The 26184-nt window shown below is 54.0% G+C and overlaps 9 protein-coding genes across 9 annotated transcripts; 1 reads left to right on the plus strand and 8 right to left on the minus strand.

Annotated features, from left to right (window-relative positions):
- Positions 1 to 864: 864 nt before the first annotated feature.
- A1O3_06679 (uncharacterized protein) lies at positions 865 to 2776 on the minus strand (the record flags this gene model as incomplete). The annotated part of the gene is made up of 2 exons (XM_007736797.1): positions 865 to 1174; positions 1296 to 2776. The coding sequence occupies 2 exons, from the start codon at positions 2774 to 2776 to the stop codon at positions 865 to 867; spliced, it is 1791 nt and encodes a 596-aa protein (XP_007734987.1).
- Positions 2777 to 4642: 1866 nt separating this feature from the next.
- Positions 4643 to 5158, minus strand: A1O3_06680 (ribonuclease T1; the record flags this gene model as incomplete). Its single annotated transcript, XM_007736798.1, has 2 exons — positions 4643 to 5092; positions 5144 to 5158. The coding sequence occupies 2 exons, from the start codon at positions 5156 to 5158 to the stop codon at positions 4643 to 4645; spliced, it is 465 nt and encodes a 154-aa protein (XP_007734988.1).
- Positions 5159 to 5972: 814 nt separating this feature from the next.
- On the minus strand, positions 5973 to 7050 carry A1O3_06681 (uncharacterized protein; the record flags this gene model as incomplete). The annotated part of the gene is made up of 2 exons (XM_007736799.1): positions 5973 to 6828; positions 6887 to 7050. The coding sequence occupies 2 exons, from the start codon at positions 7048 to 7050 to the stop codon at positions 5973 to 5975; spliced, it is 1020 nt and encodes a 339-aa protein (XP_007734989.1).
- Positions 7051 to 7525: 475 nt separating this feature from the next.
- Positions 7526 to 9145, plus strand: A1O3_06682 (uncharacterized protein; the record flags this gene model as incomplete). The annotated part of the gene is made up of 1 exon (XM_007736800.1): positions 7526 to 9145. The coding sequence occupies one exon, from the start codon at positions 7526 to 7528 to the stop codon at positions 9143 to 9145; it is 1620 nt and encodes a 539-aa protein (XP_007734990.1).
- Positions 9146 to 10759: 1614 nt separating this feature from the next.
- A1O3_06683 (uncharacterized protein) lies at positions 10760 to 11989 on the minus strand (the record flags this gene model as incomplete). Its single annotated transcript, XM_007736801.1, has 1 exon — positions 10760 to 11989. One exon carries the CDS (start codon positions 11987 to 11989, stop codon positions 10760 to 10762), a length of 1230 nt encoding a protein of 409 aa, XP_007734991.1.
- A 1312-nt stretch (positions 11990 to 13301) lies between these two features.
- On the minus strand, positions 13302 to 14987 carry A1O3_06684 (uncharacterized protein; the record flags this gene model as incomplete). Its single annotated transcript, XM_007736802.1, has 1 exon — positions 13302 to 14987. The coding sequence occupies one exon, from the start codon at positions 14985 to 14987 to the stop codon at positions 13302 to 13304; it is 1686 nt and encodes a 561-aa protein (XP_007734992.1).
- Positions 14988 to 16485: 1498 nt separating this feature from the next.
- A1O3_06685 (uncharacterized protein) lies at positions 16486 to 17576 on the minus strand (the record flags this gene model as incomplete). The annotated part of the gene is made up of 3 exons (XM_007736803.1): positions 16486 to 17318; positions 17379 to 17473; positions 17524 to 17576. The coding sequence occupies 3 exons, from the start codon at positions 17574 to 17576 to the stop codon at positions 16486 to 16488; spliced, it is 981 nt and encodes a 326-aa protein (XP_007734993.1).
- A 343-nt stretch (positions 17577 to 17919) lies between these two features.
- Positions 17920 to 18840, minus strand: A1O3_06686 (uncharacterized protein; the record flags this gene model as incomplete). The annotated part of the gene is made up of 1 exon (XM_007736804.1): positions 17920 to 18840. The coding sequence occupies one exon, from the start codon at positions 18838 to 18840 to the stop codon at positions 17920 to 17922; it is 921 nt and encodes a 306-aa protein (XP_007734994.1).
- A 1160-nt stretch (positions 18841 to 20000) lies between these two features.
- A1O3_06687 (uncharacterized protein) lies at positions 20001 to 22592 on the minus strand (the record flags this gene model as incomplete). The annotated part of the gene is made up of 1 exon (XM_007736805.1): positions 20001 to 22592. The coding sequence occupies one exon, from the start codon at positions 22590 to 22592 to the stop codon at positions 20001 to 20003; it is 2592 nt and encodes an 863-aa protein (XP_007734995.1).
- Between the last annotated feature and the right edge of the window lie 3592 nt (positions 22593 to 26184).

Below are 26184 nucleotides of genomic sequence, written 5' to 3' on the forward strand. Positions count from 1 at the left end.
CACACTGGATACAAAACGACCAAGCAAACAAACACCCGGTGGCGGAGGTGGTGTTGGTAGACACTGGATTCAAGACGACCAATCATATATACTGGACATACATAGACCCAACCCGGCATATCATGGCAGACTCAGCCTCAGCCTCAGAGCTCATCAGGAAACTCATATCAAAGCTAACAGACCTCCCTGTTCCTGGGGAAATGGACATGTTCAATATTCGCAACGCCTCCAGTAGATTATAGATCACAAGTGCCTTACTTAGGATGACGGTCAGAGTGCCCGACGTTCCAAGTACCGTACCTGACGTTCCGCATGCCTCATGGTCCGTGTCCATGTCCACGTGATTCCGAGTCGGAGGCTATTTGGAGTCGGAGGCCATCGACTCTTCTCCACCTCCATCTCCTATCGATTATAGCATCGGAATGGCGTGTGGATGGAGAAATCAGATCAATTATAGCACCGGAAAGGCGTGTGGATGGAAAAATCATCCGTTTCTGGAAACGCATCCGAAGTCCACAGCGGCAGCGAATTGGTAAAGTCGACCTGGGGGTCCAGGAACGTCGTCGGCATGCAATTCATGAACCCTGGTCCCGAGCCGGAGAGCGGGAGAGGGAGAGGGAATCCACCGCCGGAGAGACCGTCCTATTTTGATGTCTGATGTCAGATTGTGCACGAGACAGAATGCAAGAGGGTCCGTCATGCATGCTGAACACACGAGAATCCATCACGCCAAACACACGAGGTTGAGCAAAGCAAAATGACCACGGCAGTACGTACCGGCAGACCATCGGTTTGGATTCCAGACCCAATGCTCGAAGAGCCATCTGGGTCCTTTCCGGGAACCACTAGACAGATATATATGAGTCAGTCCAAGGTCGAAATAGAATAGGCCTCCTGAACTTGTGACAAACAAAACATGTACGTACCTGTGCATTTGTTTCCCTTGGAAGTGCTCTGGGCCTGGTTGACCACCTCGCGGCTCAATCGCTCCAGCTCCAACAGGAGTCGCCGAATCTGGCCGACACTGCCACTGTCATGATCTTTCATCTTGGACAAGAGACTCGTCCATGAGCCCAGGAGCGCGGCATCAGTCAGAGCCCGAGGTGCCGTGGGGTCTTCTCGAATGCCGACGAACAAGGCCATCGACGCCAGAATGGGGTAGCACAGTATACGCCTGCAGAAGAGAGGCAGGACGAGAGAGTCAGAACCAGTCCGGGAATAGCCCCACAGAAGGGAATGGAATGGAATGGGGGGAAACATTGTGGAATGGGGGAAATCTTGTATACTGTACGTACCAGACAAATGCCGGAATGTCCACCGCAACGTTTCGAGTCATGCGAACCATGGCTCGCGCGCACGACGAGTATATGGCGCGAGATGAAATGATCTGATTCTGGCAGGAAGTGTCGCCGGTCGACCGCCTCAGAGTCAGAGCGGCGAAATGGATATTGCTCAAGCACGTATAGTACTGGAAGTGCAGGACGAGGATGTAGTGACGAAGGTACGGATCCGCCGTGTTGATCTCGTACTCGGGTTGGAAGTCGATGTCAATGGCGGCTTTCCATTCCTCCAGCTGCTGTTCCAAATCCAGCATCGTCTTCACTATCTCGGTCTCGGGCCGCTGGCGCACGTTGGGCGCGTACAGGGCCTGGAACGCCTTCGCTGCGATGACTGAAAGCTCAGACATGGCTCGAAATAGGTTGAACTGCCCGGTGCCATCTTCCAGCGGGATCGTGCCCAGTCCGTCGGGCGATTCTTCCGCGGGGAGTTCAATATTCAGGGTGCTGGGATCTTGGAGCAAGGGCAGGTTCGAAACCATGGTGTTCTCAGTGTCCAACATGTAGGCAAACCAGAAGGTCCGGTTGCTTTGCCGCGCGATGACTGGGTCGCGTTCCGTGCTGGGTTTCCCCTGTCGAAGACCCATGATTTGCAGCAGTCGTAAGGCAGACGAGACCAACATGGCACTGGACGGAGGCTCGCCGTTGCCTCGGGTAAAGACTGCCATGCACAACAGGGCCTGCGCGCTCAGGAGATCGTCGCTCCTCATCGTCAGCTCCGGCAACACACTGAGTGCATTGTGCATGTAGCCCCAGGCCTGTGCGCTTGATTCTCGGCTCGTGTCTGCCGGGTTCTGCAGGCGGATTCCCACCGCGAGCGCCGCATTTAGGCTGGCCCACCAGCCCACTCGCTTGTCTGGCTGACCGGCAAACTCCTGCTGTGCCAGAAGCATAAAGGATGGATAGTCGTAGAGAGGGAAGAATCGGTTGTGGGCAGAGAAGAAGACCTCCAGCAGTCGCATCGCCTCGTCCTGCGGTGGGAGTGGCGCATGCACCGGGGGCTTCATCCTGACGGACAAGAAGTTCATCCACTTCCCCGGGGTCGCGGGGTTGGATAGAACATCGACCGCGAACCCGCCCTGGAACGCCTGTTTCTCATCTGCCTTGTCCATGATCCATTGCACCGACGGCGAAAACTCCGCGTCCGGGACACATGTGATGGTGCTTTGCGTGTCAGAGCCTTGCATGTCGGGCAACGACTGGCTTGGCTTGAATGGATGCGCCACCTCGGAGGATATGAGTGTGAGCTGGAGATCTTCCGACGCGCCTTGTTGGGTTTCAGCTTTGCCATTTTCGCCAGGCACTTCCTCAGCATATGGTGCAGCCTGAGCCCTGGCCGTTGTAGAGACGGCGTCGGTGGACACTTCCACCGTTGGACCGTCGGAGTCAGTTGGTGACGGGTTTGCCCTTGGGCCACCACTTGCCAGGAGGCCCTCCATCCGGAGTATTCGCTGCTCCAACCTGCTGAGATGGTTTGCGCCAGGGTTTTCTCTAGGTGGACATTAGACACCGGCACTGGAAGAGGTGAGAGGGCGGGTTGTAGTCCTCACCGTTTGGGGGGACCTCTTTTCTTCTCGGAATCGACATAAGTGCATTCTACGCCGCGATCCCAGCAATTGCTACAGGCAGGTTGCTTGCCGTCGCATCTGATTTTCTTTGCCTGACAGGTGCAGCACGCCTGAACCTTGTCAATCGGGCTCTATGGGGCACTTTTTTCAGTTTACAGTACCTTGACCACTCGTTGCCGCTTGGCTGCTCGTTCCATTGTCATTGAGAGTAGAAGGAAGACCCTCAACTAGGATGGGCGACTCAATCTCGTAAAGTGCCGCAACACGCTTCAGTGCCGTGTTTGGGTATGAGGACGGCGAGTTGTTGGACAGACATTTGTACTCTGAAAAACAGCGCGGCTCCCCCACCCCTCGTTTTCGCATTGCGCCGCTCTGGCGCGTAGTGGCAGCTGGACCCAGCATGAAAGCTACATCTGCGATGTGATTTGATCCTTGGAGGTGCATCTCCCCCGCGAAGCAGGGCAGCTGGAGCTCATGCGGGCAGGGGAGGCCGCAGCCCGGGGTGTCAGCTGTCCTTAGCGTCTTCCCCAGAATCCGGGGGTGTTTTCCCAGATTTCCGGGGGGCTAGGTGGCGTAAGGAGCCTAGCCTCTCGGGCTAGGACCCCGTTTAGCCGTAGTCTCCTGGGCCCTGGAGAGACATATGGCGCCCAACCCAGGCATAACCCCTCCCTATGCCTGAATGAATAAGGCCCTAGGAGCTACAAAAGCTCCGGAACCCGAAAAAGTTACGCCCGTGGGGTCTGCTGATCCTGGTCAATGGGCCTGGATAAACCACGTCCCGTTGACCCGGGAAATTGAGCCAGTAGCAATGAACTGGAATCGCTTCTTGAGGATCCTGACCCTGTTGATTTCTGCTACAGCCTGCTTGGGGAATTCCGAGTAATTCCTGTGCGAGGTGTTGTTGGCCGAAGTGGGCAGAGGGGCATACGGCCATTCTGGCTCTTCATGGATATCAGGAGGCGATCGACGGCTCGGTGCGTCACACGTAGACATTTGGTCTGAGAACTATTCTCCAGCAACTCGAGATCTTCCCTGATCTGGCGGCAGAATGGTCAGGGAAACACTCGACATATCAAAAGAAGCCAAGGCAATCTTGAAGCAACTAGAACGGGAGTAGGAACATAGGACAGGTGGTCTATGCCAAAGACAAGCAAGGAGGTCGATAGCTGGCCAATAAGAGGCACCCTAGCCAGAGCCCGAGTCATGGACCAACCAGAATGGCTGGCTCCGAGTCATGTGTTTGATATCTTCATCTTCACTTCAAGTTCACTGTGCACTGCACTTCACTGTTCGAATAATTCAAGCTCATATATTTGAACTGGGCAAATTCCTTCCGCAATTGGCAGACTGAAGCTGTATAGATGGCATGACTGCTACAACAAGTCATGTTATCCCTCCATCAAATGAGTAGGTCGCATTGCAGTGGGTTGGCGGGAGGGGCCTTCGATCAGGTGTCAGAGGGATGCATCTCGATCAACAACCAGAAGGTACGAGCGGGCTCCTCCCATTGCTAGCTTTTTGCCTTTTTGGACGGTGAACTCGGCCTTTATTTTTGGTGGTGGTGGTTGTGTGCCCTAAGGTTCAGGGTGCGGCAGAAAAGCAAAGTAAAGTGCACACATATTGAATTGAGTGAAGTACACACATATTGACTTGCTACCTAGTCTACCTGCCTAGGACAAATCCCTGGATACAGCAAGGCAAGCCACCTGCTTCGACAGAGGCTAGCATCTTCTTCATCTACCCATCACACTGCAGGAAGTCGTTCCCGCTCGCTCCTGTATGGGTGATGACGCCGGCCAAATCGCCGTCTGTGTTGAAGATGACTCTGTCCGGGCCCGGACTTCCACCATCATATGTTTTGAAATCACGCAGGATTGGAAACTCATAGTAGGGTCCCGCGACTTGGAAGCTAAACCCTTCATAGTCGTTGTACACGTGCGGGTACTTGTCTGTACCCTCGGTCTGACCAGCCTGGTACAGCGAGTATCCCTCCTCGACTGCGCTGTCAATGGTGGACTGGTAATAGCAGATGGTGCCGCATGTTTCGGCACAGCTCTGGCTCTGCCTCTTGGAGAGGTGCGGGTTGAATTCGATGGGGAAAAGGGAAGGTGATGGGACGTCTCTGTGCAGAACCCCCGGTGGCAGGGCGCCCACTTGGGCCACGGCGAGGATGAAGCTGAGCGCGACCTTGGCTCAATTAGACGAGGGGTCTGACAGCTGAATTCTAAGGGGACACACCGAGGGGAGATACATCGCGGCCTGTTCGGGTTGGTAGTCTCGCCAGGCTGGGTAGATTATATGTAGGGAGAGAGAGCGCCCAGGTACTTGACTTCTAGCTTCTCGTCGAACGATTGTTTCGTTCCAGCTGTTTGAAGTCAACTCGGCATAACAGGGTCATGATGGATAGAAAGGAATGATGGGCATCTGCATCTTATTAAGTCATCCCCAGAGCCCCCAAACTATCCCTGCTACAATGCGACGATGGGAACCCGGCTTCAAATCCACAGTGCTGCAGGTTACAACGAAACACAGTCCTTCGGGGTTACATGTGCACCGAATTCGACCCACGTTGCTAGATTTTCTGGAGTCCAAGCACACACATCAAGGTGAAATCTTCGTCTTGAATGGTTTGCCACTGGAAGAGCTCTCCCGGCTGCCTCTTGTGGAGCGTGCAGGTTAAGTTGATGGAAGCAGGCAGGCGAACGTTAAGACAAACTCGAAACTCGAGATATCTGACAAGATGACCTATCGATCAGACGAAGCAGGGGATGGTGCCAAAGGAAGCCCGCGGGGGATGATGATCGCTGGTTCCACTTTCTGAAACGGACCTTGTATACAGCCTGATTGGTTCAGCATGCCATCAAGCAATCTGTCCCAGCGTGCATCATGTAACCTGAGGCGGGCCACGAACCTTGTGTCTGGTCCCAGTTAGCCTTGACGCAGCACGGTCTCATCTTTCATATCTGTCATGTTGGTATCGCCGGGTTTCGTTCCCTGAGCGCCTATGAAGCCATCCTCCTCGTAACCCAATAGCATTCCAAGCACTTATACAATCGTCGCGTTGGTCTCATTGATGCATGAATGATCGTACATCCCATACGCAGACTCGTTCGTCCCATCCACAACTCGCCGCCCACCCTTCACTGCCGAAAAGGCACCAATCAACTCCAGTCGCAAACTCGGTATGTCGACCCATGCTACCAAGCTCTCTGGCCTGGCCACCATGGTCACCGCCATCTGTCCAGACCCTACATGTCATGTCATAACTGGCGCTCAGCAATAAATCTGGAAGGTGTGGGCTCCACGCGACCTTCCGCACGGCATACCCGTGTCCTTGTAGCATCTGAAGAGGTCCTTTGGGCTGCCGTATGTCAAATGTTCGGATAATGCGATCCACTCCAGCCGTAGCCACGATTGTGCTCCGGTATTTATTCCAGTCATGCGTGAGTGCTTCTGACGGCGGGAAGGTGGGTTGCAGTTTGCCAACTCCCCCCGAGAATGGTGCTGAATGGATCGGAATCTGCATGGTAAGATGATTGCTTGCGCTGGCCGGGGTTCTCAGATCCCAGACTCTCAAGTGACTGTCAGAACAGACTGCGCTGAGCATGCCGTCTGTATGTGGATTCCACTGGGTGCTGTAGGTACATGAATGTGTAGGCAACGTCAACAGACTTTGTTGTCGTTCCGGATTCCATATCTTGACAGATCCATCCCACGATGAGGACGCAAATGTGGCTTTTGAGGTCAAGTTCCAACTGCAAGAGAAGGCTTCGCGCGAGTGCTCTTGGAATGTCGCGATGGGGAATTCAGGTGCCAGCGAGGAATCATAAAGGCGTAGTGACCCATCACCGGAAGAAGTGAGGACGTGGAAGGAATGCGCTTCGGAGTGGGTGACATCGTAGAGGGCGTCTTGTGTAGGATAACTAGGGGAACCGGTCAGTTGTCTTCGGTGATCGATGGTGATGGTTCTGGTCACTCTACCTTTTCAGAGCTTGGATACCTTGTGGTGTCAACTCCAAGATGTAGAGACGACCATTTCCCACCAGCCCATAGTTCGCCGACGCCGCAACGGCTATTCGGTTATCGAAGAAGGGTGAGTATTTGACCGCATAGCCTTGATAGCCTCGAGTTCGAAATTCTAGCATGGCGTCTCCGGCAATATAGGAAAGGGCCTGGTCGGCATCGCCATTACAAACTGTAGAGAATCAGCTTGGAACATCAGGTACGTCAGAAAGCCATGAATTTCAGCCTGTTGACGAGCCGAGGATGAAGGTTGACAGTGGCCCGCGCCTACAGTAGTACGTGTTAGGGGCGCAAGAATACGCTAGAATGGGCTAATCAGCCTCTGGCCTTCAAGTTTGCCATTTCTTGCGCCTATGCCCTAGTTAAAGCGGCACCCTATTTTGGTACTTTAGGCCCCTGAGCCTCCCTAGGCAGCGATTAGTTGGGTGTGTGCCTAGGCTCCCCGCGCACTCCGTACCGACCTGAGCCATCAATGACTCGCCAGTTCCAGAGCAACACATCTCAACCCACACTACAAGTGGCAGCTCAACTGTCCTATCTACCTAATGATGGCTCCAAGTAGAGGGTATTGGAAGGTCCGATACACTCAGCTTCATTATGGACGCGTTCATATGTCGCAAGAGGCGACGGATTTCACCCCCGCAGGCCGGCTATGCTTCTGTCAAGAACCCGACGACGACACTATCAAATAATGAAGACGAGGGCAACGATGAGCAAGAATCTACTGATGTCAAGCTAGCAATCCTCTCGTCCCTCCACCCAGAGCGACCTCCAGAAGATCTCCTCGAAATCCTCTTGAGCTGCGAAGGCTCCGTCGACGATGCAGTCGAGACACTGTCGAGGGGCACAAATACGAGCACAAGTACATCACCAGCGACAAAACAGCGTCGACTCACCATACCTGGCTTGCAGAGCGCTCTTCCGTTTGCTTCCGCGGAGAAGAGATGGCCGGGCCCGTCGTCAAAGACCTTGACAAAGAAAGGAAAGACGTTACATCTGTATGCGCCAGAGGACATTGCACAGCACACGCCGTGCTCGGTCATCCACAATTTCCTTCCAACGGATCTATCCAACGCTCTCCTCGATGAGTTACTCGTCGAAGTACCCAGTTACGAGAGCATCAGTTTCAAGATCTTCGACAACGTCGTCAAATCGCCCCACACGGCATGCTTCTACGTTGACAGCCTCGCCGACATACAACGCCAGAGGAGCGAGTATTACTACAACGGCAATGACTTGGGAGATATCCGGCAGATCCTGCCTGTGATGCGCCAAGTGAGCGACCTCGTCGGTGATGCTGTCAATGAGGAGATCGCCATCCGCATCCGTGACTTCTACCCTGGCGGTAAGAAGCTGCAATACCAGACGTCGAGACCGTGGCAACCAAACGCCGCGTTTGTCAATTGCTACGACGGCGGCTCCCAACACGTCGGTTACCACTCGGACCAGCTGTCATATCTAGGCCCACGTGCCGTGATCGGGAGCCTGAGTCTTGGAGTGGCACGGGAATTTCGGGTGCGCAAGATCGTGCCCAAGAACGACGAAGAAATGCCGGCATCAGAATCTGCCAAGTCGTCGTCCACCGACGTGTCGGGTCAAATCGCCATCCACCTGCCTCACAACTCGTTGTTGGTCATGCATGCCGAGATGCAGGAGGAATGGAAACACAGCATCGCCCCAGCTCCAACTGTCACACCGCACCCCCGCGCGGGTAACAAACGCATCAACATCACTTACCGCTGGTACCGAGAAGAATTCCGGCCCAAGTATACGCCGAAATGTCGCTGCGGGGTGCCGTGTGTGCTGAAGACGGTGCAGAAGCAGAAGGCCACACGTGGACGCTATATGTGGACGTGCCAAGTAGGCAACAAGCCAGGAGGTGTAGGTTGCGGATGGTTTGAGTGGGCGAGGTTTACGGATGATGGAGTTCCAGTTAGTTGGAGGGGTGGTGGTGATGGTACTTATGACGGCGGTGAGGGTGGTGAGGGTGATGAGGGTGATGAGGGTGACGGTGGTAGGAATACAGGTTTTGTTGGTGGTGATGGTACTTATGACGGCCGTGACGTGGATGAAGGTAGTGGAGGCGGTAAGGGAGATGCTGGAGATGATGGTGATGACGGTAATGACGGCCACGACTCTCATCATGAAACTCGCCTGCACAATCCTCAATCCATTGCGCAATGGGCTCTTTATGAGCAAGGGAACGATTCTAGTTGATGTAGAAGATGTTGATAGTATCACGACAGTTGGTTTCTGCATGGTGATGTTGGATGCAATCAGCAGCTTAATCCTAGCTTGCCGTCAGGTCCAGACGTGTGACGAACAACAGAACAGAATTCATGAGCATGCAGCGATTATCGTCTATCGTCTACAGTAAGAAAGATAGCGGGTATAGATACTATAATCATCTACAGTGAGATAGGTAGTGGACACAGACACTACAAGTACGGGTACGGATACTGTATTGCGATTACTGTATTCGTGGAAGCTGTGATGTTCATTGACTGCGGTGGCCATTGAGGCCGTGATATACATACATAGACTGCGATGGCCATCGAGGCCGTGATGTACGGCTAGAATACGGAGTACGGATACATGACTGCTTTTGAACTTTGAACATGGGTGAACACTGCCTCGTCCATGGATACAATGAGTGCCACCTCTGCCGACGGATACCTCAATGAACTGTATGTATGTATGTATGTACTGTACGGATATGCTGTATGTACTGTATGTCTTGATATCTATCTGCGTACCCACTCGAAGCTTCTGGTCGCAGATGTGTTCAATCTTGATTTCCGAGTCCCTACTCGAGCCCGAGCCCAGGTCTCGACTGGTATCGGTATCACTATCAACTATCAACACCTCTTGATCTTCACGATTGGGATCTGCTCAGGCTTCCACTGGTCGCAGATTTGTTCAGTCTTGATTTTCAAGTCCCTATCCTTGCGCGAGCCCGAGCCCGAGGCCTCAACCTCAACCGATGTCAATGTTGATGTCGATGTCGATGTAGATGTCGTGTCGTTTCGATGCCGATGTCGATGTGATGTCGTGTGGTGTACACACAAGCCAACGCAACACACGCTGACTTCTGAGGTGTCGCCTTTCAGCGCAGGACGCAGATCCACTAGGTATGCCATGCCAAATACCACCACGATGAGACGACACTGGATATGGATATGAATATGAAGATGAATATGAAGCGGGTCGGCCGGTTCATCTCTTAGCCCAGCTTCTCTTCGAGTCGAATGTCGCCAGTAAGAAGTAAGACGAGATTCCATGTCTCGGTAGATCGGCCTTAGGAAGTAAAACAAGAACCCATGTCTTGGTAGATCGGCCTTAGGATTGGGATGAGAACGAGAACCATGTCTGGAACGAACGCATGACTTTTCCTTGTCCTGCCATAGCATGTCGTTGCATGGGACAAGACTTCTGGCTTCTGACTTCTCCTTCACCTTCATCTCATTCTGACCTACCGCAACCCGTAGGCCAGGTTGGATCTTCGAGACAGAAAAAGAAGAGTCGAGGATCATCTGACCATGGCAGGTAAGATGCGCCCATAGACTTCGGTTTCGCTTGTGTGCAGATTGCGCCCATGAACCTCGGCTTTGCCTGTGTGCAGACATTCTGGGTTGACTTCCTTCCTCTTCCTGACTCGTCGGATGAACCTCGCTGGAGTTGGCGTTGGCTTGCATAAGTGTAAATGTAAAATCGAGAAAGCTAAAACTTTCCCTACAGCCTCAGCCTCAGACTCAGCCTAGCCTCGGCCTCATTTCGATTCCTCCACTCTAAATGCTTCATGACCAGCCTCAGCCTAGCCTCGCCTCCGCCTCATTTCGATTCCTCCACTCGACATACTTCATGACCACCAGACGTGACACCGACCTTTGTATCAATCTCTCCCGGCAATGGAGGAACGGCCGACGAGATTGACATGGACATAGACATGGACATAGACATGGACAGAGTAGTAGAAGTCCGGGCCGACATGCCCGCAGGAGGCGTGCGGCTCCCTAGAGTGGTTTCGCCACTGGCATAGCGCGACCGCGACCGCGACCGTTTGGTACTCGTACTCGCACTCAGACTTGGACTTGGGTTCATCGGGGAGACCGAGGCAAAGTATCCGCCCATATTGGGCAGCGAGTGCCTGGAGCTGGTGAGGAAGGTGGTGGCCGAAACGATGGGCACAGGCACATGCGCAGAGGGCGACAATGGCGTCAAGTCGGTGGACGAAGTATTTTGAGAACTAGAACTGGGCATGGTAAAGGACAGATCTTGGGCCAGCACGTCGGCCAGCAGCGGGGCAGATCTGCGTCTCTGGGATTGGGATTGGGATCGTGACCGGGATCGGGATCGCGTGGGCATTCGCGTTTGAGACTTGATGCTCGTAGAGGAATCGTAGCGTCGAGATTTCGGTCTGGAGGGAGCCGCACTGGTAATGCTGTCGGGCACATCGAGAATGAGGTTATATGTAGAGCTGCGCGCGTCAGTTTGAAGGAGGCCCGGCTCCGAGTATAATGACGTGCGGAGGTCCGCCATGCCTCGCGTCTGAGGGCGAGGTCGACTCTGTGAGCGGGAGTGTGAGCCAGAGCGTGACCGCGACCGAGAATGCTCTCCGGCCTGGGACGAATGGTTGTCTCTGTCTCTGTTTCTGTCCTTGTCTCCGTCTCTATCTTTGTATTTCTCCTTGTCCATCTCCTTGTCCTTACCACTGGACGAGGCCGGGGCCGAAAACGGAAAGGAGAAGGAAGGAGGTCTAGAATAGTCCAGCGCATGCGTCGAGTACCGAGTGTTCTTCAGGTCGTAGTCGGAGATGTCGTTCCGCGGCTCCTGGAAGAGCAACCGTGGCGTGCCATAGAGAGATCGGGTCAATTCGGACCGCCGGTTCTTGAGATCAGGCTGGGTGGTGTTAGGAGGGAGCGTCGTCGTCGGCACAGGCCTGGACCGGGGGTGTCGTAGGTATGGCATCAGGTGGGCGTAGACGGCCCAAACGGCGAAGATGATGAAGAGCAGTGCAATGGCGGCAAGGACGATGGTCACGCCAGGACTGACTGAGACCATGGTGTGCGCGTGGTCCAGGTTAAGTAGGGCCTGAGATCAGCTCATGGCGACGGCGGACATCTTGCTGAGCAGAGGGGGGCGGGGCGCGGATCGGATCAGAGAACAGCGACAGAAACAACACAGGAACAGAACAGAACGCCGGAGCAGAAGACAACCGCCAAAGAATAGACAGACCGACAGCCAGACAGACGAGACGACTTGGGGAGAAAACGAAGACGGACATTACTTCGAGACGCTCAAGTAGGGAATACACGTACACTTACAGTCCACTGCCCGGCTCTGGATGCGCCGCAGTCGCAACTAGTAACCAACAAACCTGATCTGCATGGTCTGGTCGGCCGGAAATGCTGTAGGGAGTACGGTTTCAACCCGTCGGCCGCAATCTAGATAGTAGATACCAATGTGCAGGGATGCGACGCAGCGGCGACAACATGGGCATGTGGTACGCAGGCAGACACGGCTCATAGCACGCATTCATGCATGCAGGAGACGGGATAGGAAAGGGAAAGAGACGAGGGACGGAAAGGAGAAGTCGAGCGAGGGTCGGACTTTAGGAGAGATTCAGCCTCAGGAGCTTAGCCACCATTGGCTGGATCCGGCCACAGACCCGCACGAGGCTGTTGTCAGCGCCGCCACAGGGGCAGCCGACTGGGATGCCACGCAGGGGGCACTTCAAGAATAGCACCGCCCTTGCTACTTGAGTCTCCTCTCCCGGCCTCCGACGATATCTACCCGCACGGAGGCTGGCGGTTATGGAGGCACTACGGAGTATACATACTAGTCCAATACTTGCCGTCCTGGGGCCACGAAAGAGGACAGAACATACCACATACAGATAGATACTCCTCAGATACACTTTCCCGACAGAAGGTAGAGGTAGGAATTATGCCTACAGCTTACAGTTCACAGTTTACAGTTCACAGTTCACAGTTCACAGTTTACAGCGTGTTCCTCGTGGCCCGGAGCTATCTACCGCCGAGTATGTGACTTGGGCAAGAAGCACGCCGTTGACCCATGTTCAGGGATACAGCGCCATCTATCCGTACTCCCTACAGCGGTCACCTACGTCACGTCAAATGAAACAAAACACTCTTGGGAATGCATTAAGCTATGCTCTCTACAGCCATGGCGGCCCCCAGAAGCCTGCCTCATGGAGGCTTTTCTCCTCGTCACTTAGCCCAGATGATTGCCGTATTTTCAGCCAGACCAGGGCAGCCTGGTCGCCGCTATGCCCTCTTTCACTCTTACACTCGCTTCCTCTCTCAAGCTCCTGGGCACCTTTCTCCTGTTCACCGGGGCCATCAAGTATGTTCTACAATGGGAGATCAGGGCGGGGGGTGCCAGGTTGGCCCTCGATGATTTGGGCGTAGAAATCTTCTCCCTCCTCCCAGATGGTTCTCTGGCGGACCACAGCCCTGCCACTTGCACTACCACTTCCAACTCCAGTTCCTGATTCATGTCCTGCCACATCTTCTCGTGGTTCATTACGGGCGACCTGAGGAGCGGCAGAAGCTGTAACAGATGCAGTCGGTGCAGTAGGTGCAGTAGGTGCAGGAGCCGCAGAAGCCGCTGTAGATGGGGTGGGTACACAAGACACAGAAGGTTTCTTCGCCAGCTTTTGTGGCGACAACTTCTTGACCATGGTCTGAGCATGACGGCGAACAGAGCGAGCGATGGCAGTTGCCTCAGTAGTGTGAGTTTCTTTTGTCAGGGTGTCTTGATAGTAGTTTTGGAGTGCAACGAGATCGATATTGATCAAGTGATCATGGCCATATCCGAAAGACTCACGGACCTCCTGGAGAAGTCTCAATGCATCAACTGCACGGACGGCCGGCTGACTGGGACCAACAACGCCTCTGAGGCTGTGTAGTCTGAGGCTGTCATCGCCTGGATCGAGAACACGAACGACCATGCCGGCGAGAAGAGTACGCTGCAAAGGATCACCATTAAGGACCATGTAGGGGGGTGGATCTGCCGAGTCGTGCGCTTTGGCCTTGCCTTTCCGAGCCGTTCTTATCTCAGCCTCTGCAATGTTCTTGCCAGTCATGTCGGGGGTGCAGGATGTGCGCGTTTTGAGCCAGGTGTCTGCAGGCATGAAAGCATGACGATATTTGATGACGGCCGTCACAACAACCGGCTCATTCTTCTTGCGATTGTCCATTTTAAGAACATCAAGCCATTGGTCGATGAGCGACATTGATGCAGACTTCTCCATTGATCTTGCCGCGCTCGAGTTTCCTTTGGATCGCACAGAAATGGACAGTCGGGAAGCCAAGCTAGTCTCTTTGACTCCAAGATGGACAACCGTGACCCAGCTATCACCCAGATGCAGTGATTCGCGTGTTGGTGGTCCCATTTCAACGAGCTTGGTGCCCGGACCAGAGATGAATGTCTGGAATTCGAGGTCGGTCAAGTATCCAGGATAGTTGTCCATGAGACGGTAGGGCGGGAGGGGGAGGTTGGAACTGGCGTCAGATTCATCGGCCATGCAGGCATTTTGGGGGACAGCAGTCACGTTGAAGATTGCATGCGCCGTGGCGCTGAACTTCGGATTCTGACCGAAGGAAGTGGTAGTGAAGGTGTCGATCTTGACCGCCGCGATGGCTGGCAGCGGCGTTTCCTCTGTTGAGGGCGAAGTTTGGCGGCTGAGAACGCTCGCCAGCGACGGCTGTGGCGCTCGTAGGGGGTTTGGGCTTCCTACCGGATGGTAGGCAATCGGGCCCACCCGACTGGCCAGGACCTCGTCAAAGGACGTTGCCGCCGTGTCGCCACTGTTGCGACTGGTTCGGCCCGAGGAGACATCGTGCTGTCTGGCTGAGAGGCGGCTCAGCACACGGTTCAGGTAGTCGCCGTTGGGAAAGACACTGGTGCCCGCGACGTCGTTGGCAGCCGTCTCAGCTCCAAATGAGCCTCTGGTCCCGTTGTTGCCCGCCGGCCCCCCATTCACAGACTCGTCGCCACTCGAGCTGCTCATGGTTGAGCTGCTGGTGCTCGCCATGACGTTCGACCGGATCTGTGTCAAGAGGCCGAGGTGGGTTCTGGAGGCTTTGAGGCGTGTGGGAGGTGTGGCTGGAGGCTTCTGTGAAGACAGTGTCAGCATGAGTCTTGGGATGAGTCTTGGGATGAGTCTTGGGATGAGTCTAGAGATGAGGTATTGTTGGATTAGAGGAGGCATCACGGTTTACTGACCTTGAACTGTCTCTTCTGTATTGTCGGTCGACGAGGGTTCGGAGTGCAGGGAGGAGGTTTGGCGGCGGAAACGCAGCGAAGAGCTGGCAAAGGCTAGATGACAGTGAGTAGAAGCCTCAGGAAGAATGAGACTATGATCTAGAAGCATGCTTACCGTGTTCTCGGACTTGATAAGGAGATCTCGTTGTGCTCGCTGCGAAATTGCGTGGTGGGTTGTGAGGAAAGTTGAAAAGGAGCTGCAACCGTGTGAAGCCTGGTCTTGGCTCAAACCGCTGCGAGTGCGAGACGTGCTGTCTCTGCTCCAAATCGAGGACAACGACCCTGAAATTGACCGCAGTCCAAATCTCCTAGCCTTATCCGAGGACCTGTGTGAAGAGACACTTTCGATTCCGTCCAAGCCCACGTTGATCACCCTGAGAACCCTCGGCGTGGCATCGGGGTCTCGAATGTCCATGATGTCGGGTACAATTGCGTACTTCGAGGTCGCTGCACTTGTCCACAAGGCCCCGGTAGCCTTGCCCTGTCCTTACTCCTGACCCCGTCCTCGTCGTCCTCCTCCCAGTCCACCGTGCTTACTGACACCGACGCAGGCCCTTCAGGCTGATCAAGATGCTCTCTCTCGCCCAAGTCTCCCTGAATCGTCAGGGAGACCTTGCCGCCTCCTTCCCTCGGCGAACTCTGCTGGCTAGGACTCCAGATGTCCAAGTCTTGCACAGGTTCTGGCTGCACGAGGTGTCTCTGGATAGGCCACTTCAGGTGCAGACACAGTGTTCGAAAACACCCCGCGACCCAACGGAAAAATGTTGATATCCGGGCACCAACTCTCAATCTCTGCCACCATAGGTTCACCGGTCTGATCCTGGACATCCAGTTTCCAATTCTCCTTTCAATTGACCGCCTGAACCACCGGCACAGGAACACAGCGAGACCAAGGGAAAGAATGCAAAGTACTATAATGCCCCAAAAAAGTTGTGTCTGCAGCGCTTCACCGGCCTTGGTCATCTGGAAAGGCGATACATGCCGTACAGATGCGTGCCGTAACAAAGACAAGAGCGAGATGCATGCTCTGCAGCGTAGGGTCGTGATACTCGGGACTTACAGGGCAATGAGCAGCAGAAAGCGGATGTCTCGCGCCCACGCCTGTTTCAAAGCTGCAGGAGCGTCTCTGAAGCTTTGCTTTCTGAACCATTGGCGGTAGCAAGAGCGGCCCAACAGCATGCCCGGGATGGTTGCATAGCTTGACCGTTCCCAGGGTGACTCGCAAGCTACCGCATCAGTCTCTGGAGCACCAACCCGGACATAAGGCCTTAGGATATCACGGTCGATTCATATGTCGCGAGCGCACCTTTGACAGCTTCGAACTGTTCCTCATCGAGTTTTGCAAAGCGGATTTGTCGGTCAGCGGTGACGAGCATTCTCTGATGGGGGTCCAGGTTTCGCATGTCGGTAGTAACGTTTCCACTTCGTCCGCCGCCACTGCTGCCAAACAAGACGGCTTCACTGACACTTGCGTCAATGCCGTTATTCACCCTTGACTCCCAGACACCATCCCACTTCCACTCGCCGGGATGTTTGGGTGAAGAGGGTCCCTCTCTGTGATTTCCTGCAGCGGGACTGTCCGAATGCAAGTCTCTTTTCGCCAGACCTCGGTGGGCGCGCCAGGCATGCCACGCACTCGGATCGCCAGCGGCGTCAAGTGGCACATTGTCGAGCACAGTTTCATCCTGGAACGCATCTTGAAGGTGCTGCAACACGCCTAAAATTATGCTTCTTCGATCCCTGTGGGTATGATCAGACCGAGTAGCTGAAGGCTCATTTCTGCCATCTGCAGCCGAGTCGTGGCGTATTCGATCTTGCTCTATCACATCGCCAACCTCATTCACTTCCACGTTTGCGTTCCCAGGTCGAAACCACCCCGGAAATCCATAGCGGAGGCTAAATGCTCCGGGAGGAAGGCGGTCCGTATCAGAGGCACTCACAGTGCCTGACGCATCGCCAGCATTGGCGGTGAAGGTGTAGGTCGTCAAAGGGACCACCAAGGGGTGGAAGATATCGCTTGAAAAGGTCACACGCGGAGGTAGGTCGGGGTACGTGTCTGGAAAAGAGATCTGGAACCGGAGAACTGCCCCGGTATACGGGCCTACGGTTTGCACGTTAGTTTCGGCCTGGAGACCGAGTGATGGTGTTGTGATGGCCGTACCCTTGCGAACAAACAGCGCGCCCGCCCAAAGCGAAGGGTTGCCTGGAGTGAGAGAAAGATAAACGCCCGCAGGACAGCTGTGCCTGAGAGAGGAGCTTGTGATGGTGGTCAGCACAGACAGCGGGCGGGCAGACAGGTCACTCACAAGTCCAAGACAAGCTGTTGTCGACGAAAAGAAGGAAGCAAAGGCGTGGACATTGTTGTGGAAGAGAACAAGGAGTCGGAGAAGGAGTTGACAGGAGGGCGGAGCTTGAAATGCCCGCCTTAGGGCCCCCACGTCCTTAGGTCCGCCCAGAAACCAAAGCTAAGTGCCCGGGCTCCGCTACGCCAAACCGCGCCCTGGAACTGTCGCGCCATTGACCGCAATGGAATCACCATCGCCGTGAAGCAGCACGACAGGACGAAAGGCAGCGTTGAACAACGGTTGTCAAGCAGTACAAGTCATCAGATTGGGTATCAAGCAGTCGCTCTGTTCTCTGTTCATGCCACGAAAAGACCAAGACCAAGACCGAGACCACGACCAAGCACAAAATAGCCAGACTCAAAGCGTCTTTCTTCTACTCTGAGACGCCGCATCAATGCCGTCGTTCACACCTCCAAGGATGCTCTCGGCAAACCATGAGCCAGCGTCGAGACAAACGGCTCCCACCCGACCATCCTTGAAGCGACGCAGTGCGTTGTGCAAGTCCAACCCACGTTCACCGAGACTGGAAGTCATGTCGAGACTATTGGTGATGATTCTCTCGGTAACCTGATGCTGCCGCTCGAATTGCAGCACACGAGTGAGCAATGTCATCAGCACCGGAATCAACAACAGGAAAGTGGCAACAAGCCAGCATATCGCTTGGGCCACGGTTTGCCTCAGGAGGTTGGGCCGTCGCTGACCATCTAGCTCTCGGATCTCGGCCGATGAAAAGATCAGTTGAGGAGACATGCTGGCACGTAACGATTCCATTTCCAGAGGGGTCAAGTCTGGAGGCAATGCCATGTGCATGTATCTTAACGCGTCGACATGCATGCTCCGAAGGGCAGCCGGGTCACCACCTTCATCAGCCTGTGCTTTGGCCGATATCCATAATCTCACTCCGGTAGCAGCAATATCCCAATCCACGCCAGACCTCGCCTCCGGTTGAGAAAGCAATTTGAGACCCAGTTCTCCCGAACAGGGGTTCTCTTCGGGACTCTCTGGTCTCATCATGGGGGTGCTGGCACCACTGGATGGGACTGTGGAAGCAAAGCCACAACTCTCCTTCTCTTTGCCAGCATCAACGCAGGACAGTGTATATGCCATTCTTCGGACTTGGGAAGCATGGAGGACGACGGAGTGGCGAAGCGACGGCAAGACCGGTATTCGCGAGCGGACGACGGAAGGGATCATGGTATAGAGGCTAGACTTTTCCACCTCCTCGCAAGAAATGGTGTTCGCGCCCATCAGGCCGGGGTTTAGTCGGCTCACCGTCATGGCTGAGCGAGCCGCGGTGATGCGAGTTCTGACGAGTTGCAGTCGATTCACGAGGAGGAATCAATCAAGGCGAGAGACTGCGAGCGTAGGAAGCCTCAAGTCCAGCCATGGAAGACACGGAATGGGAAGGGAGGGGGCGGGAATGGAGCATCCAAGCGTTGCTTGCCATTGCCGTGGGATGTTTCACATGCAGATGCACGACATACACAGGAAGGTGGCCATGTCGACTGATAGCGGCGCATGGGTCGTTGGCACGGGCTCTGCTTGCTGAGGAAGAGTGGGATGGTGCGGGTCAGTCAGGACTAGCAGAGCAGTAGCAGAGCAGGAGGTCTAGAAGAGTTCTACGCGGTGGTACGTACTACGCAGTATGGAGTAGTCTATCTGTATCTCTTTCACATGCTAAATCTGCCAATAATGCCAATAATGCCAATCATGGGTGTCAGCTCAACGTCCAGCTAATAACATTGGCCTTGTCTCTCACGTGGACGCTCACCCAAGCCACGCCGCTTTAAAAACCACTCACCGGCGACTCACCTCCCACACTATTCTGTACAGATGACCAGATCTTTCATTCAAGTAGATGCGGTCTGCTGAGACCGTCGTCAGAAGCAGTGTCAGTAGCAGTAGTGGCATCAGCAGCAGTAGGAGTAGCAGTAACGGCATCAGTGTGACTCCTTCAAGGGGGTCGGTCGATTGTCGCCTGGCCAAAGAATAATAATCATCTCATCCAGATCATCTAATCACATCACATCTCATCACTCATCTGGTGAAACACGCCCTTCACTGCGCCCTGCGCCTGACCAGCTCAGTACCTAAATGGACTGCGCTGCTAAAATACCAGGTAAGGTGTATCTTAGACCCATGAAAATACAGTACTGAGTCTACTGGGGTAGTGGTACTGGTACGCCCTGTGGCATTATGTCAAGGTAATCAATTACTCAAGATGACTGGATTAGTTCTTTGCTGACATTTAATCATTTATATAAGTAAGGGATGACCCGACCGTCGCGTCGTCGTTAGATAGATGAATAGATGAGATGGTTGACATTCACATTCACATTCACATTCAGGTTCACTCATAACTCGGCTCTTGGCCTGCCTGCTGCGTTCATTCAATATTTCTTTCCTGGTTCCTGTTTTGGTATGTTTCGCTCGTTCGGTCAAAATGTCGGCATATATCCTGTTCCTGTTCCTGCCCCCGTTCCCGTCCCTTGCGCGGTCAATCGGTTCAAGTCATGCTCTATCATGAAGTCGTTAGGGTCGGCCTGCTGCTCTGTCTGTGGCAATGCAGACATGGCTGTGTGGGAAGCCATGTTCAACCCCGTCATAGGGGGACCCATGCTGTATGACCCGAAAAGTGCGTCTGCCGACGACAGGTTCGTCGTCATCGGAGCCATGGCGCTGGTGGTCACGGTGGCTGATTTGATGTCGACCGTGCTTCCTACCTGGACGTTGTTCAGTCCCAGGTCGAAGCTCATGTCATCCATCATGCCGAGGTCGAGATTGCTGAAGTCGATACTGTCAAAGTCCAAGTCCATGGTCGGATCGAACGAGCCCGCTGGTGTCGTCACAGAGTTGGGCAGGCTGCCACTGTCCAGGCCGGTGGTGGCTAACGAGGAGCTGAATTCAGCAGACAACAGACCCGGCCGTGTGATGGGCTTGGGGCTCGTCGACTTGGACTTTAAGCCGCCGGGGATCACATAGGGCGCCATGATGGGCACCTCGGCGAGAGTATGCGCACTCATGGCCTCGGTGACCCCATTGAGTCCTTGTTGGTACTTGAACGTGTCGAGCCATTGCTGATTGTCGGCACAGGTCCAGTTCCACGGATCATCGTCCTCGTAGATGATCCTGCGAGCTTCACACTGGAGATCCTTGTCCAACGGGATTCTCCCAGCCGCCCGCTGCTGCAATACGAACTTGGTCAGCTCCTGCTCCAGTCGGCCCCAGCAGTTGGAGTCTCTCGTGAGCTGGTCAATTTCCACGCTGTCTGCAGACATGCCGTTGGTCAGGCCTGCGTCGGTGTTGGAGCACGACGACGAGGGTAGCGCCCTGGCCACATAGGGCTCCATGGTCAGCCTCTCGTGGCCGATGAGGTAGGGAGGGATGGCGTTTTCCACCAGCTTTTCCACATAAGGCTCAAACCCCCATCCGTTGGTCCACATGCTCATGTCTGTACCGTTGCGGAAATGGGCTGCAAGATGGTCTGCCCGTTGCTGCCAGGTGGTGAACTTGGACGGACAGAAGCCACACGACGACTTGATCTCGTTGGTCGTCGCCTTCCATGCACTCATGTGTGACTGCACCTTGGCATTGTGCATCAGTTTGAGATGCTGGCTGAGGTGGTCCTTCCGGTAGAAGGTGCGTTCTTGCAACGTCTTCTCTTGACACGCCGTGAAGTTGTGCATCTCCAGATGGTCGGCGCTTGGATTTGCCTCGCGACAGAAAACGCAGATTTCGGTCCCGGTCAAGGCGTCAACTGTAGTGCCGCCGTTAGGACAACACGTCCAGCGCTCCAGCGCCAAGTGTAGTGATTTCTCATGCCGTTGCCAGTCATACTTGGCCGGGAAAGAGTCCGTGCAGAATGTGCACTGGAATATCCTCGCACCTCGAGTCTTGGCCTGTTGTGTAGTTGTACGTTGGGCCATGGGTGCCCTCCTGCGCCTCCGCCGATCTTGTGATGACGCGAATGATCCCTTGGATCGATTGGATCGTGAAGAGGCAAAGGTGAGGTCACTGTTACTGGATTCGCGGGTGCCGAAACTGCTCACAGACGGAGCGATGAACATGGAGAAGGACGAATCGTCCTCGCTCGAGGCTTTCTTGGAGCTAGGCCGAGAGCCGGGCCGGGAACCTTGCAGGCTAGACTCAGATGGCTTCCTCACAGGCAACGGTGTTGCAGTGACGGCTCTGGCGATGGCAGTCATGGAAGCAGGCTCGTTTTCGGGTGGCGATGCCTTCCAACGGTCAAGCGGGTTCAAGTTTGCAATGTCGGGATTCTCATGTCTCTGAGGGATATCAATGGCACCAATGGCGCCCAACATCGGCGACGACGGGCCGGAAGCAGGCCTGACTTTGCCTCTTCGCCGCGCGTTGGCCAGCCAGTTCGAGATCTGGCTTCTCTTCAGACCGGTCACTTGTTTGAGCTCGTCCTTTTCCCGTTCGTTGGGGTATGGATGGTCTGCATGTTCCGAGAGCCACTGCTTCAGGATCTTGATGGCGTCTCTTGGGAATCGAGCGCCGGTCTTCCGGCCACGCCCTTCTTCTAAAGACTTCATGGCCTTCCGGCGTTCAGTCAAGGTGCCATAACAGACTTGCTGGTCTTCTTCAATCCCTGGGAAAGTGCTGACGAACCCCTTGGGGATCTTGGGGTGGACGAAGCTGCATTCTCGATACAGCGAAATGCAGCAGGTGCATCCAGTGATTAGTGTCCCTCTCGAGGCCAGAAAGCAGTCCAAGCCCATTCTCGCACATAGTTCACACGACTCTTTCGCACGAAACATCGGATAGTCGGTGCTCAGATCCGAGGTTTGCGGGATGGCCTCGATTTCCACGTTGTTAATTAGCTTCATCTTGATGACTCCCGAGGCTGCAGGTCGGACCGCTGGAAGCGCATTGGACTTGTCGAAGAAGAGTGACTCGTAACATTCCGTGGCCTCTTGTTCGTTGGCCTCGCCTCGGAGAGAAGAGGAGTCGTCCAGATCCAATGCCGGGAAGGCGTTGGACGCGTCTTCGAAATCAAAGTATTCCATCTTCGGCCCCTCTGAATCTTCAACGATTCGAGGATTATAGCCACTCTGTAGGAGACCCTTTTCTTCAGGATTGATGGAAGAGAACGAGAAGGTAGGACTGTTAATTCTGAGATATTCAGCCTTTCCCGTCGGAGAGGCGTGGAAGTCCGACTTCGGTGGGGATGGATGTGACTCCTCAGGCACGCCCTTCGCTCGACAATTGACAAGGGTGGCTTGCATTTGGGGGCCCCGATGGTGGACACTATTGAGCACGCTACCAAGCACGCACCTTTCTAGAACGATACCACCCTGCTACAGCCAATTGCCGGGCTACTCAGGCGTCCACCATCCTGATGTCAGCTTTTGATCGCGCATAGACCTGCCTGAGAGGTTTTCCCGTTGCCAACCGCGGGGTCTCCTGCCACGTCAGTGCAACATTGGCATTGGTTACTGCGTTCAGGATCATGCCAATCCTGCCGTCAATTCTTCAAGACGGCTGACAAACTGTGCTCGAAGATCTGTGAACTGGCAACAGCATATTTGACTGCTTTTCGTCACCTGCATGATGGACTGGTAATCTGGTAGAATCCGCGTGTCAATGTGATCTGTCGAGAATTCCGCCGGAGATATTTGCCATCTTCCATCTTCCATTGAACAGCTATGCAGAGTCGTGAGATACGGAGGCATTGCCGGGCCCTCCTGTGGCTTGCGAGCGAAACTTCAATCCTAGACAAGGAATTGGGCTGATTGCCTATCGAAAACACCTTCGGCTCTGTGCATTTCACAGCTGACAACTTGTCTACAGGGCTGCATCAGGTGCACCTGACAGTCCCCTGGTAAACGCAGGGAGGATTATTCGCTCGACCAAGTTGTGTGCAGGTCGCCTCGATGATTAAATACGCTGAGGGCTATACGCAGGCTGCGGTTTACCAATTCCAATTCCTCGCCTCTTACGTATTCATGATGACAAAATGGTCTGGAGAAATGTGCTCCTACTCTGTACAGGTGAATGTTGCCTTGTTTCGCCCGTGGGGAGGGTTTCCGGGGGAGGCAACAGCAGGGGTATTCGATAGCTAATTCATCAGGTCCACACTCCTCACTGCTCATCGCAGTCTTTGGCAGCCAACCTAGTCTGCATGCAAGGAGAGTCTTGAATGTGGCTGCTGGCCTTTGCTAGACATATGAACCAACGACGAAAAGTACTTTGGCGGGAACTGTTCGAGGCCGTATGTTTCACCGGGCCTACTCGGTGAAAGTGTCATCGTGTAATCGACGGGTTGAATATCTGAGAATATCGGTATCCAGTGGAGGGAGGTACTTGTTTCAGCAACGAGAGGGCATTTGGGTTGCCAGACAGAGATCAGGTCGTCAATCGGTGTTGGGCTGACAGCCGCAGGAGGTGTGAGGAAGATGTAGAGCAACAGGTAGTGATGCATGCACATCTTTGGGGTGTTAACGACATGTTACGTAGTATTTCATGCTTCACAACCGCAGTGATCAAACCACATTGAGTCCTTCACTTCTAGGTCTCATTTCGTGAATACGTAAGCACGTGATATGGTCACGTGTCAGGGGGTGAGATTGTATGAGGCTTTCGTATTTTTCGCCATGCAACGACAACGTCAAGCTTGTTTGAAGAATGAAGGTCATGGCAATGATCTCTGGGCCAGGGCCGACATGTCTGAGGGTTTTCTGGTGCGGAAACCCCGTGTGATCTCAGGATATTCCTTGTCACGTGTTTGGTGTATTTTCTTTGAACAGTCCTAGACAACCAAGGACGGCAGCGACATGGATCAAAATATGATTCCTAGGTTGCCTAGGCCTCGGCAAAGCTCGGGACATATGCTGAAAACTTGGCGACAGGTGGTTGTCGCACAGTTTTAGGTTTTGTCCCACCACCCACCAAAAACTTCACAACATCACAACACCATCAAAACCTATCCAAAAACATCCAAAAAAAGGCCAAAATTTATCTCCGGGGCGGGGAATCGAACCCCGAGCTAGCCGGTTCACTGGAACCCTTAGGGTGTCCGTGAGAGCGGCTGATGTTAACCATTACACCACCTCGGATGAGGGAGAAGAAGTGAAAGGAAACCTGGAAGAGAACCTCTCAGAAGTGATTGTTGGAAGGAATTTGACCAGAATAAATAATAAACTGTGTTTGCAAGTCGAAAATTGATGGAGAACGCGCCCAAGTGGACCTGAGACCAGCAAAGCGGTATATGGGTGAATGCCGAGGGAAGTCGGGAGAAAGACGGTGACTGGACCAGTCAGCAGCATTCTCCGATCTCCCGCGATTCTGGAGATACCATTTTGTGTCTTTTGGGCACCTGGTGGCTGTGGTGGCCCTTGATTTGTTTGGTGAGTCTGAGTGGCCTGTGGGCCGACTTTGGCGGCCGAGCGAACTCCGTGAAGGCTTTGTCCCACCCCAAATAAAGCCAGACTCATTGCAATTCAATATCATCCATTCTGCTGCTGCAGAGGTGCACAGTGCTGTGTTGTTTGTGCTGGTGTGGCCTTCTCACAAATAAATCCCCCCCTGACCGCAGGGGATCACTTGCTCAAACCTGGAATGTCACCGCTGAGAGATTTTGACTTACATTGCTCACTAAAAATGCTGATTCGACCTCGAAGATTGTCCTCGACACCATAGAGAGACCGGGCAGAAGGATTTGATGGATTCGCATATTTTCGAGATGGATTGACGTTGGTTGACTTCCTGATTGGGAATACTTCGCTCAGGAGCATAATTCTACTGCGGGCCACCTTGGAGTGTTCCAGGCCCCCATACTGTATTGTACGACAAACACTAACCCTTGCGACTGACTACATATGCCCATGATCAAGTACTGACTATCTATTCTTTCTGATCTGAATCGGCCTGGAAGCAGTCAAATTACTTCTAGCCCTAGGACAGCGGAAGTGCAAATTCAAGGCGGACTAGGCCACTCCCAGATTATAGTCTCTGGGTCACTAGATCAGTAGGTCGCTTATTAGGTGGACTTAGGGAGGATTTGGGCCCTATAGTATATTTCAATCTCTATACAACAATACTTAGCTGGTCCCATCAGACTTTGCTGTGTAAACCATCTACCAATGGCCGCGTTAGGGGGTCAGCAACCTGATAGTAGCACTCCTAAACAGGAAACCCTTCTCCCGGTGCACGCACACGGCGATCATAGAATGAGGACACGCGAGGACACCCAGGAAGGGGGCCACCGAGCAAGGACAGGGACAGACAGAGATGAGGACGCGAAGAGGGTTAAGGACGGAGGCGAGGGCGGGGACGGCGACAGGAAGCAAAGCGAAGGGAGGAGAGTGCTCAACATCAAGAGTTGTAAAGAGTTCCGCTAATTAACGAAGCGGCATAGTGATATCACCGCCACCAGCTTGGCCATTGCCATTGCCACCGGCGCCATCGTTGCCACACACGCTACCAGCAGAGGCCGCCGCGACTTGCAAGCCTATATAGTTGTTAGAGATAATAAAACAAGAGAAATCGTAAGAGACAAAAAGGGGAGGGGAGAGAGGAGAAGAGAGGAATAGAGGAGAAGAGAGGAATAAAGGAGAAGAGAGGAATAAAGGAGAAGAGAGGAATAAAGGAGAAGAGAGG

This window comes from Capronia epimyces (assembly GCF_000585565.1).
Source record: "Capronia epimyces CBS 606.96 chromosome Unknown aczIQ-supercont1.5, whole genome shotgun sequence".
Lineage (NCBI taxonomy): Eukaryota > Fungi > Ascomycota > Eurotiomycetes > Chaetothyriales > Herpotrichiellaceae > Capronia > Capronia epimyces.